This window comes from Chamaea fasciata, unplaced genomic scaffold (assembly GCF_029207755.1).
Source record: "Chamaea fasciata isolate MVZ Bird 193981 ecotype frontalis unplaced genomic scaffold, bChaFas1.0.hap1 SCAF_1, whole genome shotgun sequence".
Lineage (NCBI taxonomy): Eukaryota > Metazoa > Chordata > Aves > Passeriformes > Sylviidae > Chamaea > Chamaea fasciata.
The window spans coordinates 83470519-83488081 of record NW_027094086.1 but is presented as its reverse complement, the minus strand read 5'-3'; the positions used below and the strand labels follow the sequence as shown (position 1 = coordinate 83488081).

Genomic DNA, 17563 nt, shown 5'->3' with positions numbered 1-17563 from the left:
ATATGACTCACATTATAACAGGATTTTCTTCCCCACATTACTCATCTATCCCATCCTAACTTAATGGCATAATATTAAAAAAAAAAATTTATTTCCTTATAACTGAAAATCGGATGGGCTTGTCCTGGTAAAAGTAGGTTAAAGTACTTCAGACTCACAGACCCTGCACGCCACACACATTTCACTCACACAGCAGCTTTCCCCACACTTCTTAAAGCAGAACTGGCAGGTTTGCTGATTCCTGTAAGACCCAAATACGGGGAGGAGCCTGTATCAGAATTCGGGGATTTCCTGCACGCTCCTCCCACAGAAATTCCAAATGTCACTGTCAGATCTCCCCAACAGACACACAATCGGCACGGCACCTTTAAAATGTTCTTCTATCGAGCTCTGTGCTAAAGAAAACACCAGCACGTCCCGAGCCAACAACGAAACCAACACCCCACAGCGCGCCCTCACTTCCCTTTCCTTACACCACCCGTGCCAGCCTTGCACCCAAAGCCCTGCACAGCCCGCACCCCACGCTGCCCCACAAGCGCTGCCAGCACCGGGAGACCGAGAACCATCTCCGCCTTTCTTCCCGACACCGCCCCACTCCCGGAGGATGCCCCGCGGGCGGGGACAGGGCGGAGGCTGCCCCGCTCCCCTCCCGCCCCGCGCAGCCCCAGCGCAGCCGAGGCCGCTTGGCCGCGTCCCTGCCCGGCCGGCGACAACCGCGACGACACCGGACTGCGCTCTGCCAGAGCTCTTCTCCTCCTGCCACACACTCAACAACACGCCAAGAATTCAGCAGAGAAAAAGGAGAAAAACACCCATGCTGCGCTTACACTTCTTTTATTATTCCAGGAGCAGGACCCACAAAACACATCTCAGTGTAAGGAAAGCTGTTGCAGCTGTGTCTTTGGTATCATACAGGTAAATTGTGGTGTTTAAGAAAACAGGATAAACACATAGCAGTAGAAAAAAAAAATTAAAATCAATGCTTTGTCATTCAAATATTGCATAGGCACCATGCCCCCTTTGTAACATTCTTTGTAAAAAGACCAGAACCAGGTGACAGGAAATAAACCCAGCTGTCCTGGGGTGATGAAACAAAGGGACTCTCCCCACAAATACCTCACAGGGACATCTGCTATAAAAGCATACTTTCATTCCCATTCTCCCCTATGTGCTGGTCCAGCTGTTAGCCAAAAACTCCACATCTATGCATGACGCTCAGCAATACCTGGAACTGGCTGCCACAAACGCCTTTCAGCTCCAGGCAATGGATCAAGGCACTAAAGGGATGAGAGTGGAAGGTAAAAGGGGAGGGCAGCTACAAATGTGCTCCAGCCTTGTCACAAGCAAAAGTAACTTCTCTCCCAGGGGCTCTCACTGCCTCACTCTTGCCTGCTGGACACCAAAAGTGAAGTCAAGCACAGAAGAAGCACTCCCAGAGCAAATGGGATGGTTCTTGTGTCAGCAAGAACCTGGAGACTTCTGCACACAGCTGCAGGGGGGCATGGACATTGCAGCTGCTGCGGTTGTTATTCCTGCCAAGCCAGAGATCAAGCAGTTCAGGAACTGAAAGAGACAGTGCAAAAGGAGTCACCTTGTTCTAGGGAAATATAAGTTTAGTGTGTGATGGCCCCTATGCTGCCAAGACATCTCATCCTTAGGGACAGCAAAATCTGCCACAGAACAAAATACTGCCAGTTTTGTTGTGCCGGATGAAGAAGAGGAAGGGATGATCAGCAGTGAATTCCGGAACTATCATTGCACACTTCGGCACTATAAGTGCAGCTGTGGCAGCAGCTGCTTCAGTGCCTTCTTCATTGACTTCCACAAAGGACTTGTGAACCACTTCAGATAGCACCAGCTCGTTGTCAGATGACATTCCTGAGAAGTCTGCCTTCCCCAAGTCAAACGCATCAGGCATTCCCATGCTGATCAGAAGGGGTTTCAGATCATAATTTTCTTCCAGTTTAAATCTAGGTAACGACACTCTCACCTTTGTACAGTCCATCATTTCAGGATTGATCCAATCTATTAGCTTCTCATATGTAAGTTCTCTTTCCAGCTGAAGAAAAATTCCAAATTTACTTCATTACAATGAGAATGGAGTCAGTTTTACATAAGTAAAAGAACTGATTTTTGGCAATTGTTTACATAGTACAAAAGACACATCTTTTTTAACCTGGTTAGTGAGTCTGAAGCCAAAACTGCAAGATCTACCTTGTCACATGAGAATACTGTCCCCCCCAAGATCATTACCCAAAGTTTTTTTGGTAGGTACAATAGGGGTCAATACCCTCAATGTAAAGTTTACTTCAACAAATCATGTTAAATTATTTGGGGTTTTTGTTTCGGTTGGGTTTTTCTTTTTTTTTTTTTCTTTTTTTTTTTTTTAATGTTCCCTTATGGGAAAGAAAGGCACAGAACAACAGCTAACAAGGACCCAAAGAAATGAAACCCCGATCTTATGTCTCTTTCCCAAAGGTTCATCCTTTAGGTCATCAGCAGCATCATGAAAACAGTGCACTCACAAAGGCCTTTTGCAGTCCGTCTTAGAAAACTTTATTATTAATCTCCCTGTTCACAGTGCCAAAGAGCCCAAACTTGTGTCTTACCCTCACCACAAAGGTGATCCTGCACTTTCCTGTGAGCCTCTTTCCAGGCACTGAGCCACAAACCACCTCCCAGCTGCTCAGCACAAGAAGATCTAGAGGACAAGCCACAGGAATTCCAAAGAGCCCACCCAACATCCCCGCTCCACATTCCAGCATCACCATACTGTGCCTTCACCACAACCACAGCTGACCTCTGCTCCTAAGCAGGGACAGCTCTTCTTCCACAGCCTTTGCCTAAGGGAGCAGCACACAGCCTGAGCAGCAAGGACATGGCAGGGGAAATCACTTTGGGGACAGGGAGCAGAGGGACATTTCTGCTGGCCTTGAGCACCAGCAACACAATTACTCTGGGACTGAACTGCAGGTCTCTCTGCAATATCAGGCTTCCTTCCCTGCCAGGATTCAGGCTGTCTTTGCACTCAGCTCAACAACTTACTCTTTCCAAGCCTGTGGATCCATCCTGGATTGCATCAGGGAGCAGGATGATCATGCTCAGTTCATTTCCCACATAAGGGAGCTCAAGGATTTTGGTTTGCAAGTCTCCATTGTAGGTCATGTTAAATTGGTCCCTCTTGAACATCATCTGCACAGGTCTGGTCTCATTCTAGATGGCAAGAGATATCAACAGTTAGTGGTGACCTACTCTGCTGCTCTCAAACTCTGAAGCAGACAGCAAGTTACTCAGGGCCTTTTAGGGTTTGCCCAAAGAGAACTGAGCACACACCACAGAGTGCAGCCCTACCACTGTCTTTTGGAAAGCACAAGGTAAAATCTGGCCATGAGAGGCAGCAATGCACAGTATACCACCACAAGTCAAAACGAAATTAGTCACCAGCCCTATATCCTATTGGTGTTGCATCTTCAAACCTGTTTCTGAGCTTGCATTGGAATAGAAAATGGGAACAGTGGAATAGAACACGGAACAGTGTCTCTGCATACTGCTATAAACGTTTTTAACACATTCACACAGGGAGAGAGCAAGGTGTCAGGAAATGAGTAAGTCCAGCAGCCTCTGAAGTTGCTGTCAGAGGTAGTCTTGGGTAGGCAGAAACATTCCCTTATTTAAAAGTAATATTAGCACTTTCAAACATTCCTGGATTTATTTCACCAATGGGTAAGGGACAGTTCCCAGACAGGCGTGAGGGCTTCAGTTTTCCACAGTGGTTGCTTCAAGCAGGTGAGTTAAGAGTGGCACATTAACAGTTCTTGTTCATGACTCCTGGAGGCCAACCCAGAGCTGCAGGGGATCCTGAGGGCCAGCCGTGGCCTGCCCATGCTCCAAGTCCTGTTCAAGAGCACTGATCTACTTCTAAAAACAAAACTGCAGAGCACACAGTTCTTCAAAGGAGATTTGTTTCTACCGATTTTGGAATGGCCGAGGGGCAGAAATGCAGCAAGGAAACTCTGACTGAAGAAGACTTAAATTCACAAGCTTTCTCTCCTTTCTGTGCTATATGAAAGGTTCTAGTAATTATGTGAAAGTTCAGAGAAGCAAATACAGTGTTCATATGAAAGGGAGGGGCATAAGGAATCTCATACAGCCTACCCAAGGAAACCCTCCTTGAAAGATTTCATTTCTTCCTAAAGGTGCTCATGTCACACAGTGAGCATTTAGCGTTTTAGCACATCGTACCTTATTAATATGGAAGGGCCTTTCTCTGGTACTCTGTTTCTTGAACGGCTTTTCCCAGTGGCCTTTGAAATAGATGGCATTCACCAACACAAGTCTGGTCAGGGAATTGAGAATCCCCTCTGCCAACAGGTTCTGAATTTTACCTTTATGATACAAAGGAAAAATCCACATTATTTCATAGGTTGACATGCATCAAACTGTTATCCAAGATAGTATCTACTCTGCATTTAATACACAAGAGAAGAGAACTATAGACCAGACACAGCAATAGCTCTAAATTTCAGTTGTTTTAATTCACAAGCCTACATCCTCAAGTAGGTGTTTACCTAAACCATGGCTGCCACTTGGTAAACTGGGCACTTGGCCAAGCACTCACCTTCAGTCCTTTCCTCTACCCAGCCATTGATTTGTTTCCTGCAATCCTCCCAAGCATGCACAAAGTCCATCTGCTCTAGGCCAGCATGGTAGGATTTCTGACTCGACTCTAGGAAAGACTAACAGGGACATTCACAATAGATTTTCAGCAAGAGATTTGCTCTCATTCTGTCACATAGCAGATGATTCTTGCATTCTCCATAGAAATCTGCCTGCTTTCCTTCCCCAGCTTCATATAGAGCAATTGAAGATCTGGCAGACGACTTTCTACTAGCATTTTACCACTTCTTTGGACTAGGAGTAAATATTATTGTTATGGCTTACACACTCTACTACAAACTTCGACACTTCATTCAAAATGATGTGGGGGGTATTTTTCTTGTTTTTATTTTATGCTTCTGAGACATGATGTATGATTTATGGGTTTCTGTAAAAGACTTTTGCTAAGAGATACATCGACCATTTGTCCTGCAGCCAAATACACAAATGCATCACAGGACCCCCAAGTGTAGAGACTGATGGATTTTACCTGCTTGTGTCCACTTAGAGCACAAATTATTTAAAGGACATTCTTCACCAAGTTCACACCCTGGGCTCTAGTAGAATCTATTACACTCCTGGCTCTCAGCCCACAATATTTGGGACGCAAACCCCAAAGCCTGCCTTCCAACTCCGGAGGAAAGGGGTAGCAAGGACATTATACTAAGAATCATAACAAATTTAATGGCTACTTACTGCAAGAAACTCAAAGGTCTTTTCTCCATATAGCCGGTTTGCAGTTCTCAGGATGTATTTGGTGTTTGGATCATTAATGTCCGAGAGAAGGGATTGATACTCATTGTGAGCATCCTGGGCACTCTTCAGAGAAAGCACCTGCACAAAGACCAACATCCACAGCAGTGTCTATAACTTCTCTAAACACGCTTGATCAGCATGATTGTTTTTATAACAAAATTACATTTCAAATAAATACTGTGAAGCGAAAAGACATTTCCACTACACCTCTCATCTGGAGCTCATCATGCAAGGCCTATCTGATGTACTCAGGAAGATGTTGCACAAGTCATTAACTAGGGAGCATCTGAAGCAGCAGCCCTGATTCTTCTTCCCTCAAGCCAAGCGCTACAGGATTCCAGAACGGCTCAGGTGGGAAGGGACAGAATGTGCTGTTTTCACCATTGTGGAGACAATCTGCTGCTACAAAGCCCTGCCCAAGCAGGGACACCTAGAGCTGGTATTCCACGAATATGTCTAGATGGATTTGGAATATCTCCAATTATGGCAACAACACAGGTTTTTGGAAGTCCTTTAAAAATGTGAATAGAAATAAAATGTTAGTTTATACTCCTCTACCGCTTTGCAAAGGAAGCAAACTTCAGAAACAAAATGATGACTTGTCCCCTCAATATTGTCAAGTCCTCAATGAAACACTTGCCAATTGTACTTGTTATCTTAGTAATTTTTTAAAAAGGAGTAAATCAAGTTGCAGTTGCCTCCTTGAAATGTAGACAATGGGACTTCTAAAATAATTTCTAATGCCACCTTCCTTTTCAGAATTTGTATCAACTACAATTAAGCCCAAGAAAGGAAGCAGAAAAAATACTATCTGTAGCCACCTATTGATCAAACCAATAAAAAAATTCCAGGTAACTCCTAATTTCATATTAAAGAAGATCAGTCTCAAAAAACACAAAAAACTTAACAAAACCCAGGGACCACTTCATTTCATACTGAACAAAGCTCACGGGAAAGAAAAAGAAAACTGGTTCAGTTCACACAAACACACCACAGGAAAATCTCTGCTCTCGCAGATCACAATAGTAAGTATAAATCAAGTAGTAATCACAAAAACAAGGAATAATCACAGTTTACCAAAAGTCCATGTCACAGACTCTAAGACACATCACTTGCTCAGATGATCCTATCAAATGCAATCAACTCACTTTATTTTGACCTACCTTGCTTATCTGGGCTTCAGTGCTACCTCTCGCACCCAGCAGAACCATAGACAAAGCAGAAGAAATACTGAATGGTGAAAAGAACACATTCTGCCCACTGTTCTTCTCACACAGCTTTCTCAACAGGTCCACAGCAAAAGTGCTGTTTGCTGCACACAGGCTTTCCATGCTTCCCAGCCTGGGACATAAAACACAGAACAAGAATGGATCAAATTTATTCAATATAAAAGAGATATTTCCAACTTCTACACCTCCCAGGGGGAACTAGGCAGCAAAGGCTGGAAAATTATCAGCTCACTGGAGACTGATTTGATGCCACAAGCACCTGGGATCCCATACTGCACATTTGAATTATTTCAGCAATTTAGAATCTGCTTCTAAATTTCCTCCTCACACCTACACAGTGTGACATCTTTTGAGGTGATCAGGCACAGCAGCATTTTGTTCAGGACTCCCTCTGAAACAAGTCTCTCTTGACTTCACCCAGAAAATAATTGGCCTTTTTAGGGCAACCACCAGAGCCAAAGTTAGACACCAGAGTGGTGGAATAACCAACTTTTACTTTCTCCAAGTCAACAGATCTTCAGTGACAGCTTCAGCTGGCTACTATGTGTGCACGCTGGGTTTTAAACCTGCCAGTCAGCCTGGGAGAAGTCGGCAGAACGACTTTGCCTAAAAGGAAGAAAACTAGTACGAATTTCAATGTCATTGAAACACTCTCTTACCAAAAAACCCAACCCACCCCGCCCCCGACAACGAAACAGAAAAAAACCCCAACAAGAATTCCCCAAACAAACTAAAAACCCTCACCAAACCAAGCGTATAATAACTCAAGTTATAATAGATTATTTCTTCCCCACATTATTGATAACTTTACTTACCACTCCTAGTTAAAGGCATTATATTAAAAAAATTTTCTTTGCTTTGTAACTGCAAATTGAAAGGATTTGTGCCGGTAAATCCACCTTTAAAATATTCAGACATACATACCCTGCACACCCCACACATTTTACTCACACAGCAGCTTTCACCACGCTTCTTAAAGCAGAACTGGCAGGTTTGCTGATTCCTGTAAGACCCAAATACGGGGAGGAGCCTGTATCAGAATTCGGGGATTTCCTGCACGCTCCTCCCACAGAAATTCCAAATGTCACTGTCAGATCTCCCCAACAGACACACAATCGGCACGGCACCTTTAAAATGTTCTTCTATCGAGCTCTGTGCTAAAGAAAACACCAGCACGTCCCGAGCCAACAACGAAACCAACACCCCACAGCGCGCCCTCACTTCCCTTTCCTTACACCACCCGTGCCAGCCTTGCACCCAAAGCCCTGCACAGCCCGCACCCCACGCTGCCCCACAAGCGCTGCCAGCACCGGGAGACCGAGAACCATCTCCGCCTTTCTTCCCGACACCGCCCCACTCCCGGAGGATGCCCCGCGGGCGGGGACAGGGCGGAGGCTGCCCCGCTCCCCTCCCGCCCCGCGCAGCCCCAGCGCAGCCGAGGCCGCTTGGCCGCGTCCCTGCCCGGCCGGCGACAACCGCGGCGACACCGGACTGCGCTCTGCCAGAGCTCTTCTCCTCCTGCCACACTCAACAACACGCCAAGAATTCAGCAGAGAAAAAGGAGAAAAACACCCATGCTGCGCTTACACTTCTTTTATTATTCCAGGAGCAGGACCCACAAAACACATCTCAGTGTAAGGAAAGCTGTTGCAGCTGTGTCTTTGGTATCATACAGGTAAATTGTGGTGTTTAAGAAAATATTTATAGCATAAACATAACAGTAGCAAAAAAAAATTTAAATCAAGGCTTTGTCATTCAAATATTGCATAGGCACCATGCCCCCTTTGTAACATTCTTTGTCAGAAGACCAGAACCAGGTGACAGGAAATAAACCCAGCTGTCCTGGGGTGATGAAACAAAGGGACTCTCCCCACAAATACCTCACAGGGACATCTGCTATAAAAGCATACTTTCATTCCCAGTCTTGCCTAAGTGCTGGTCCAGTTGTTAGGACCAAAAATCCCACATCTATTCAAGATGCTCAGCAGTACCTGGAAAAGGCTGTCAAAAAACATATTTCAGCTCCAGGCAATGGATCAAGGCACTAAAGACTGGAAGGTAAAAGGGGAGGGCAACTACAAATGTGCTCCAGCCTTGTCACAAGCAAAAGTAACTTCTTCTCTCCCATGGGCTCTCACTGCCTCACTCTGCCTGCAGGACACCAAAAGTGAAGTCAAGCACAGAAGAAGCACTCCCAGGGCAAGAGGGATGGTTCTTGTGTCAGCAAAAACCTGGAGACCTCTGCACACAGGTGCAGGGGGCTTGGACATGGCAGCTGCTGTGTTTGTCTAAGCAGCTCTGGTATTCCTGCCAAGCCAGAGATCAAGACTACAGAAGAGGGTTCAGGCACAGCTGAAAAAGACAACTAGTGCAAAAGGAGTCACCTTGTTCTAGGGAAATATAAGTTTAGTGTGTGATGGCCCCTATGCTGCCAAGACATCTTATCCTTAGGGACAGCAAAATCTGCCACAGAACAAAATGCTGCCAGTTTTGTTGTGCCGGATGAAGAAGAGGAAGGGATGATCAGCAGTGAATTCCGGAACTATCATTGCACAGCGCATCAGCATCACTGCAGCTGTGGCAGCAGCTGCTTCAGTGCCTTCTTCATTGACTTCCACAAAGGACTTGTGAACCACTTCAGATAGCACCAGCTCGTTGTCAGATGACATTCCTGAGAAGTCTGCCTTCCCCAAGTCAAACGCATCAGGCATTCCCATGCTGATCAGAAGGGGTTTCAGATCATAATTTTCTTCCAGTTTAAATCTGGGTAACGACACCCTCACCTTTGTAGAATCCATCATTTCAGGATTGATCCAATCTATTAGCTTCTCATATGTAAGTTCTCTTTCCAGCTGAAGAAAAATTCCAAATTTACTTCATTACAATGAGAATGGAGTCAGTTTTACATAAGTAAAAGAACTGATTTTTGGCAATTGTTTACAAAGTACAAAAGACACATCTTTTTTAACCTGATTAGTGAGTCTGAAGCCAAAACTGCAAGATCTACTTTGTCACATGAGAATACTGCCCCCACAAAGATCATTACCAAATGTTTTTTGGTAGGTACAATAGGGATCAATCCTCACCATGTAAAGTTAACTTCGACAGAACACGTTAAACTGTTTGGGGTTTTTGGTTGGGTTTTTTTTTTTGTTTGGTTGATTGGTTGTTCTCTTGTTTACTTATGGGAAAGAAAGGCACAGAACAACAGCTAACAAGGACCCAAAGAAACCAAACCCAGCTCTTCTGCCTCTTTCCCAAAGGTTCATCCTTCAGGTCAGTCAGCAGCATCATGAAAACCAGTGCACTCACAAAGGCCTTTTGCAGTCAGTCTTAGAAGACTTAATAATAAACTCCTTTGTCCAGAGTGCCAAAGAGCCCAAAATTTGGGCTCTTGTGGTATCCTACCCACACCACAAAGGTGATCCTGCACTTTCCTGTGAGCCTCTTTCCAGGCACTGAGCCACAAACCACCTCCCAGCTGCTCAGCACAAGAAGATCTAGAGGACAAGCCACAGGAATTCCAAAGAGCCCACCCAACATCCCCGCTCCACATTCCAGCATCACCATACTGTGCCTTCACCACAACCACAGCTGACCTCTGCTCCTCAGCAGGGACAGCTCTTCTTCCACGGCCTTTGCCTAAGAGAGCAGCACACAGCCTGAGCAGCAAGGACATGGCAGGGGAAATCACTTTGGGGACAGGGAGCAGAGGGACATTTCTGCTGCCCTTGAGCACCAGCAACACAATTACTCTGGGACTGAACTGCAGGTCTCTCTGCAATATCAGGCTTCCTTCCCTGCCAGGATTCAGGCTGTCTTTGCACTCAGCTCAACAACTTACTCTTTCCACGCCTGTGGATCCATCCTGGATTGCATCAGGGAGCAGGATGATCATGCTCAGTTCATTTCCCACATAAGGGAGCTCAAGGATTTTGGTCTGCAAGTCCCCAATGTAGGTCATGTTAAAATTTGCCTCCTTGAACATCATCTGCACAGGTCTGGTTTCATTCTAGAAATCAAGAGATGCCAACAGTTAGTGCTGAGCTTCTCGGCTGGTCTCTAAATATGAAGCAGGCCGTGAGTTACGGAGGGCCTTTTAGGATTTGCCCAAAGAGAACTGATCTCACACCACAGAGTACAGACACTACACTGTCGCTTCTAAATACCTAAAAATCCTGAGATTTAACTTTTAGTTATTAATGTAGAAATGTTTGTGAAGATACCTTTAAGGCAAATATGTGTTGTTACCCTTTTGTTCATGTAAGAACTAGTGACAAACACTGAAGTGAGCTACTTATAAGCAGGGGCACTGCTCCTAGCTATAAATGAATACGTCATTTCAATGTATGTATTTGTAGTCCATGTACTTCCAAGTGGTATAACAAGACTTAAAGTATTTTGAAATGTATATACTAAAGCTTCCAAGAAATTTAGAGTATTATTTTGAATTCTTAAAAGTCATAAGGATAGTAAGAAGGGGAGAGATTTTATTCTCATTTTCATTCTCTACTATCTTATTCCAATTTCACAGAGACCATAAGCTACTATTGTTTACATTATTATTTTCCTTCTTTTCAGATTCATTGCTTTTGCCATTCCCTTCATGAGATTGTCACACAAGTAGCTCTTTGTTAATTAAGTAATTCCCACTGGAATATTGCCTAGAGAGAATATGGCAGAAATTATTTTGCAGTAGCAGTGACACATAAAAAGGATCGACAAGCAAAAGAAAAGCCACACAGCAATAGAAAATCATCCAGTGAGTGGAAGTGCAAGAGTCACAAAAATAATTTCATAGGATATTTAAAGGTTTCTGGGATGTCAAAGTAACTATCTGTTACTGAACAGGATGTAAGATAACTAGCTTAAGACTCCAGCTTACACCTCAGATTTCCAATTGTTCACTGAGGACAAGGTGTCAGGAACTGTGCAAGTCCAGCAGTCTCTGAAGTGCTCTTGTACAGAGTATGGGGTGAGCAGTAACACTCCCTTATTTAAAAGTGCTAGTGGCACTTTAAAATGTGCTTGGATTTATTTCACCAATGGGGAAGGGACAGTTCCCAGACAGGCGTGAGGGCTTCAGTTTTCCACAGTGGTTGCTTCAAGCAGGTGAGTTAAGAGTGGCACATTAACAGTTCTTGTTCATGACTCCTGGAGGCCAACCCAGAGCTGCAGGGGATCCTGAGAAGCAGCCATGGCCTGCCCATGCCTGTCCCCAAGTCCTCCTCAAGAGCACTGATCTGCTTCTACAAACAAAACTGCAGAGCACACAGTTCTTCAAACGAGATTTTTTTCCGTTTCTTTTGGAATGGCTCAGGGGCAGAAATGCAGCAAGGAAGCTCTGACTGAGAAAACTTAAAGATTTCTTCTCTGAAGGAGACTTAAATTCACAAGCTTTCACACCTGTCTCTGTGCTATATGAAAGGTCCTAGTAATTATGTGAAAGTTCAGAGAAACTCAGCAAAGACAGTGTCCATATGAAAGGGAGGGGGCATAAGGAATCTCATACAGCCTACCCAAGGTAACTCTGCTTCAAAGATTTCATTTCTTCCTAAAGGTGCTCATTTCAGACAACATCCACCTCACAGTGTACTGTCAGCATTTTAGCGCATCATACCTTATTAATATGGAAGGGCCTTTCTCTGGTATTCTTTTTGTCAAACTGCTCTTCCCAGTTGCCTTTGAAATAGATGGCATTCACCAACACAAGTCTGGTCAGGGAATTGAGAATCCCCTCTGCCAACAGGTTCTGAATTTTACCTTTATGATACAAAGAAAAAATCCACATTATTTCATAGGTTGACATGCATCAAATTATTATCCAAGATAGTATCTACTCTGCATTTAATACACAAAAGAGAAGATAATTACATACCAGACACAGCAACAGCTCTAAATTTCAGTTGTTTTAATTCACAAGCCTACATCCTCAAGTAGGTGTTTACCCAAACCATGGCTGCCATTCAACACAACTGGGCACTGGCCAAGCACTCACCTTCAGTCCTTTCCTCTACCCAGCCATTGATTTGTTTCCTGCAATCTTCCCAAGCATGCACAAAGTCCATCTGCTCTAGGCCAGCATGGTAGGATTTCTGACTCGACTCTAGGAAAGACTAACAGGACATTCACAATAGATTTTCAGCAAGAGGTTTGCTTTCATTCAGTCACATGCCAGATGTTTCTGGCATTCTCAAAGGAAATCTGCCTGCTTTCCTTCCCCAGCTCCACATTGAGCAATTGAAGATCTGGCAGACGACTTTCTACTAGGATTTATACCACTTCTTTGAACTAGGAATTGTATTAAATCAAATGGCTTTTGTACTCTACAGTGAACTTCTACATCAATTAATTGAAAATGATATGGCTAATTTTCTTCTTGTTTTTATTTTATGCTTCAGGGACATGACATATGAGTTTATAAGTTTGTTTATCCGATTTTTGCTAAAAGACATATTAACCATTTGTCCCACAGCTGAATATACAAATGCAACACAGAACCCTCAAGTGTAGAGACTAATGGATTTTACTCTGCTTTGCCATATTCAGATCATGGGTTATTTAAAAGGAGATTCTCGACCAACTTCTGACACGGGGTTCTGTAAGAATCAATTACACTCCTGGCTCTCAGCCCACAATATTTGGGACGCAAACCCCAAAGCCTGCCTTCCAACTCCGGAGGAAAGGGGTAGCAAGGACATTGTACTAAGAATCATAACAAATTTAATGGCTACTTACTGCAAGAAACTCAAAGGTCTTTTCTCCATATAGCCGGTTTGCAGTTCTCAGGATGTATTTGGTGTTTGGATCATTAATGTCCGAGAGAAGGGATTGATACGCATTGTGAGCATCCTGGCCACTCTTCAGAGAAAGCACCTGCACAAAGACCAACATCTTCAGTGCTTGTACAAGTAATAAATTCAGGAGTAGCACAATCACAAGTCCTGATTTTCCTTCCCTCCAGCCAAGTGCGACAGGATCACAGAATGGCCGAGGTGGGAAGGAACCTGTGGGGATAATCAGCTACTGCCCAAGTAGGGACATCTACAGCCCATAGTCTAGGACTGTGTCCAGACACATTTTAAGTATCTCCAACTATGGCAACAACATAATTTTTTGAGACATTTTTGTCAATAGTGTATGTAAAAAAAAAATTTAAAGAAAGGGTTTTTAGTCCTCTCCCACCTTGCAAAAAAGCCAATGATCAGAACCAAAATGTCTGATTCTGCACTTAATATTGTCAGGTCATATGTAAAAAACATGGCCAGTACTATGTCATACCTGAGCAAGTTTAAAAGTAAAAAGTGTGAACCATGCTAACAGTTTGACATTCAGCCACTGTGGATGTCTTTTTTTATGTGTCTGGCTACATTTTGAAAACATATGTTGTCTGATATTAAGCCCAAACAGGGAAGCAGAAGATTGTATTTTATGTAGTTAGAGATTGATCAAGCCAACTAAAAAAAAAAAACAAACCCAAAACCATACCTCTCAATTACATATTAAGGAAATTTGGTCTCAAAAACTACGAAAAGCCCCACAAACTAAACCCAGGAAACTCTTCAGTTCAGAATGAATGAATCTCCCCCTTCAAAAACAATGAAAATGGATTCTGTCTACACACACACACCAGAGGAAGAGATCTGCTCTCTGCACAGTGACAATCACAGCAGGTCACAGATTCTTAAGACACATCACTTGCTCATATGATCACATGAAATGCTATCTGTCAAGTTTATTTTCACCTACCTTGCTTATTTGGGCTTCAGTGCTACCTCTCGCACCCAGCAGTACCATAGACAAAGCAGAAGAAATACTGAATGGTGAAAAGAACACATTCTGCCCACTGTTCTTCTCACACAGCTTTCTCAACAGGTCCACAGCAAAAGTGCTGTTTGCTGCACACAGGCTTTCCATGCTTCCCAGCCTGGGACATAAAACACAGAACAAGAATGGATCAAATTTATTCAATATAAAAGAGATATTTCCAACTTCTACACCTCCCAGGGGGAACTAGGCAGCAAAGGCTGGAAAATTATCAGCTCACTGGAGACTGATTTGATGCCATAAGCACCTGGGATCCCATACTGCACATTTGAATTATTTCAGCAATTTAGAATCTGCTTCTAAATTTCCTCCTCACACCTACACAGTGAGTGATCTTTTGAGGTGATCAGGCACAGCAGCATTTTGTTCAGGACTCCCTCTGAAACAAGTCTCTCTTGACTTCACCCAGAAAATAACTGGCCTTTTTAGGGCAAACACCAGAGCCAAAGTTAGACATCAGAGTAGTAGAATTACCAACTTTTACCTTCTCCAAGTCAACAGATCTTCAGTGGCAGCTTCAGCCTGCTTCTATGCGTGCACACTGGGTTTTAAACCTGCCAACCAGCCTGGGAGAAGTCGGCAGAATGACTTGGCATACAAGATAAAAGAAAGAAAGAAAAAAAATTATGTTGCCAGCATGACAGATGACTGCAATTTCCTGCTGTATTGCAAAGAAAAAAAATCAAAGTTCATTTTAGTTCCATTTTATTGCTTGCAACATGGCAACGCACACAATCATAAACACAGTGCCTGTCATACTTTATATACATCTGCTATAGGTACTGAATCTGAGATTAAACACCACACCTATTAAATGAGCAATAAGTACTAGAACACTGAGTTAACCACAGATAAGTATCATAAGTCATCATAAGATAAATGCTGATTGGTTTTACTATCTCTGTGTTTTGTTCTTCCCTTTAGGCAGGGCCTAGTGTTGGCATGTTGCTACCAAATACAAAACCACCACCTAATTCATACTATTGATTCATAATCTTAGACAGAATGTTGAAAAGAGCAAGTTTACACATGCATACTTTTCCACCCAAGAAAATTCCTTGCTAGCAGCTTTACTATAAACAGTAGCAATTTTATCCTATTTCTCTTCTCCCATAACTTAAAAAAAAATACAACCAAAACACAAGCATGCTTAGATGGAAACAATCCTCCAATTGTGTCTGAATGAATAATTTATGCACTGCACAGCATAATGAGGAGACACATGGCCTTCACACTGGTTACAATGAAGACCACAATTTTCCTACAGTCCCAGTATCTGCAGATTTCTAGCAGTAAGGTTTTTTTGACCTCCAGGTCAAATGACACAGTTTTGAAGACAATACACAATGACTGCACTTTGAGGAACAAAAAACCTCATGATACATGTACATATTTGTCAGTCAATTGTAAACTGCTGCAAAGCCCTCAGTGGCCAAAGGGTTTGCTGCCAGCAACTCATTCCTCACTCTGCCCCTCCCCATGCTCTGCAGGTCAGTGGTGAGACACTTACGCGGAGGTTTTGTGTTCCTACCACTTTGAGTTTTAAGCATACACTCTCAGCAGTTGACACCTATGCTTCAGGACAGTCTTTATGGATCGAAAGACTGTATGTAGATCAATCAGCAGACAGCCACTGCAGGGTTTCACCATGGGGAAACAACGGCAGGGTGCAGCTCTCCTTCAGCCTGCAGCCCAAGAGATACTTCCCACCAAAACTATGATGTGGCTCGGTGTCCAGCAAGCAAGGACACTTTCCCAGGTCGTGTCAGCTACATCAGAGGAGTCTCAAGCTGACTCTTTCAAACCCAACTGCAGAGGAAACTCAGGGCAATAAGCACCAGGCCATGTCCATCTCCACGCATAAAACCACCGTCTGTGGCACAGACACCCCTTTTCCCACCCGCTGAATCAAAGTAGGCTTCCTTGGGAAAAGGCTTTATTTACTATTTGGAGAGTTGGGAGCGGTGTTAAAACACCCGCAGGGCGAGACCGCGGACAGCTCCTGGTGATGGCCTTTGGCACCGCAGCTCTGCCTGGGACATTCCCTAAACACCGCCGCTTCTTGGCAGCTGGAGCCGCGGCGGCGCGGCTGAAACGCTTCTTGAGGGAGCGCCGGATGCACCACGGGGTTGGGACACATCCCGTGGGGCCAAGCCCGGGGCGGGGGTGAAGGAGGAACTCTTCGCTCCAGGGAGGGCCAAACCTTTGGCTTTTTGTGCCTCAGCTTGCCGGGGCAGTGTCAGACTCCTCCCTGCCCCTCCCCGCACCTGCGGAGGCACAGGGGCCAGGAGCAGCGGGGCCAACCCCGCAACCCGGCGGTGCTCCCGGCGCTCCCGCAAGAAGCGCTCCAGCCGCGGCTCCAGCTGCAAAGAAGCGGCGGTGTTTAGGGAATGTCACAAAAGAGGGAAGAAAAAAAAGACAGGACAAAACGCAGTAAAAGCAATGCCATTCACTCACTCTTTAAAAAAAAAAAAAAAAAAAAAAAAAAACAAAAAAAAAAAAAAAACCGAAAATAAAACCAAGCCGCAAACCAAGAAAACCCTAAAAATCACAGGGACAGGCTTCCCGTATAAAACCTTCAGGACAACACAGCAACAGCAGCGCGGCCGCGGCACTCACCCCGCCGGCCGCCGCGCTGCCTGTTCCCGGAAGCGCAGCCGAGCAGAGGGAAAGGACGGGAGCCCGGCCCCTCCTGGGATGTAGCCAGAGGCGGAGGCGCTTCACCCTTGCCCGCCGGGAACGGGCAGGCGCCTCAGCCCCTCCCGGGAAAATGGCGGCCCCCCCCGCGTCAGGGAGTCCTGGCAGCGGCCACTCCCCTCCCCCTGCAGCTCCGCCGGCCACGGCCCGTGTTCCTCCAGCTCTGCCTCCCTCTCGTGGCAGAGCTGACAGAAAACACCCCCGGTCCAAGAGGGGTTATTAATTACTGTTACTTATTTCTGAAGCTAGGATTGCTTTGAGCCAAATTGAGCTGTTGCTGTAGCCAGACATCGTACGGGCTTAACCCTTCCTCACATTCCTGAGGGTCTGACTGAGGCAAATAGCCCTAAGAGAGGTGTATATATTTTTTTTTTATTTTATTTTATTAAAAGGAATCT

General features: G+C 44.6%; 2 protein-coding genes across 7 annotated transcripts; both read right to left on the bottom strand.

Annotated features, from left to right (window-relative positions):
• Positions 1-1641: 1641 nt before the first annotated feature.
• Positions 1642-7982, bottom strand: LOC136291839 (serpin B6-like). 6 transcript variants are annotated; one of them, XM_066186939.1, is made up of 8 exons: positions 7593-7982; positions 6976-7247; positions 6576-6753; positions 5353-5490; positions 4619-4736; positions 4243-4385; positions 3046-3213; positions 1642-2059 (listed from the first exon to the last, which is right to left on the bottom strand). In XM_066186939.1, the coding sequence occupies exons 3-8, from the start codon at positions 6741-6743 to the stop codon at positions 1655-1657; spliced, it is 1140 nt and encodes a 379-aa protein (XP_066043036.1). In that variant the 5' UTR covers positions 6744-6753; positions 6976-7247; positions 7593-7982; the 3' UTR covers positions 1642-1654. The 6 variants fall into 6 exon arrangements, with proteins under 6 accessions (XP_066043036.1, XP_066043047.1, XP_066043054.1 ...); XM_066186950.1 differs by having other exon boundaries at positions 7128-7247; XM_066186957.1 differs by having other exon boundaries at positions 7132-7247.
• Positions 7983-8219: 237 nt separating this feature from the next.
• On the bottom strand, positions 8220-17250 carry LOC136291819 (serpin B6-like). Its single transcript, XM_066186925.1, has 8 exons — positions 17088-17250; positions 14953-15056; positions 14391-14568; positions 13380-13517; positions 12640-12757; positions 12262-12404; positions 10486-10653; positions 8220-9493 (listed from the first exon to the last, which is right to left on the bottom strand). The coding sequence occupies exons 3-8, from the start codon at positions 14556-14558 to the stop codon at positions 9089-9091; spliced, it is 1140 nt and encodes a 379-aa protein (XP_066043022.1). The 5' UTR covers positions 14559-14568; positions 14953-15056; positions 17088-17250; the 3' UTR covers positions 8220-9088.
• Between the last annotated feature and the right edge of the window lie 313 nt (positions 17251-17563).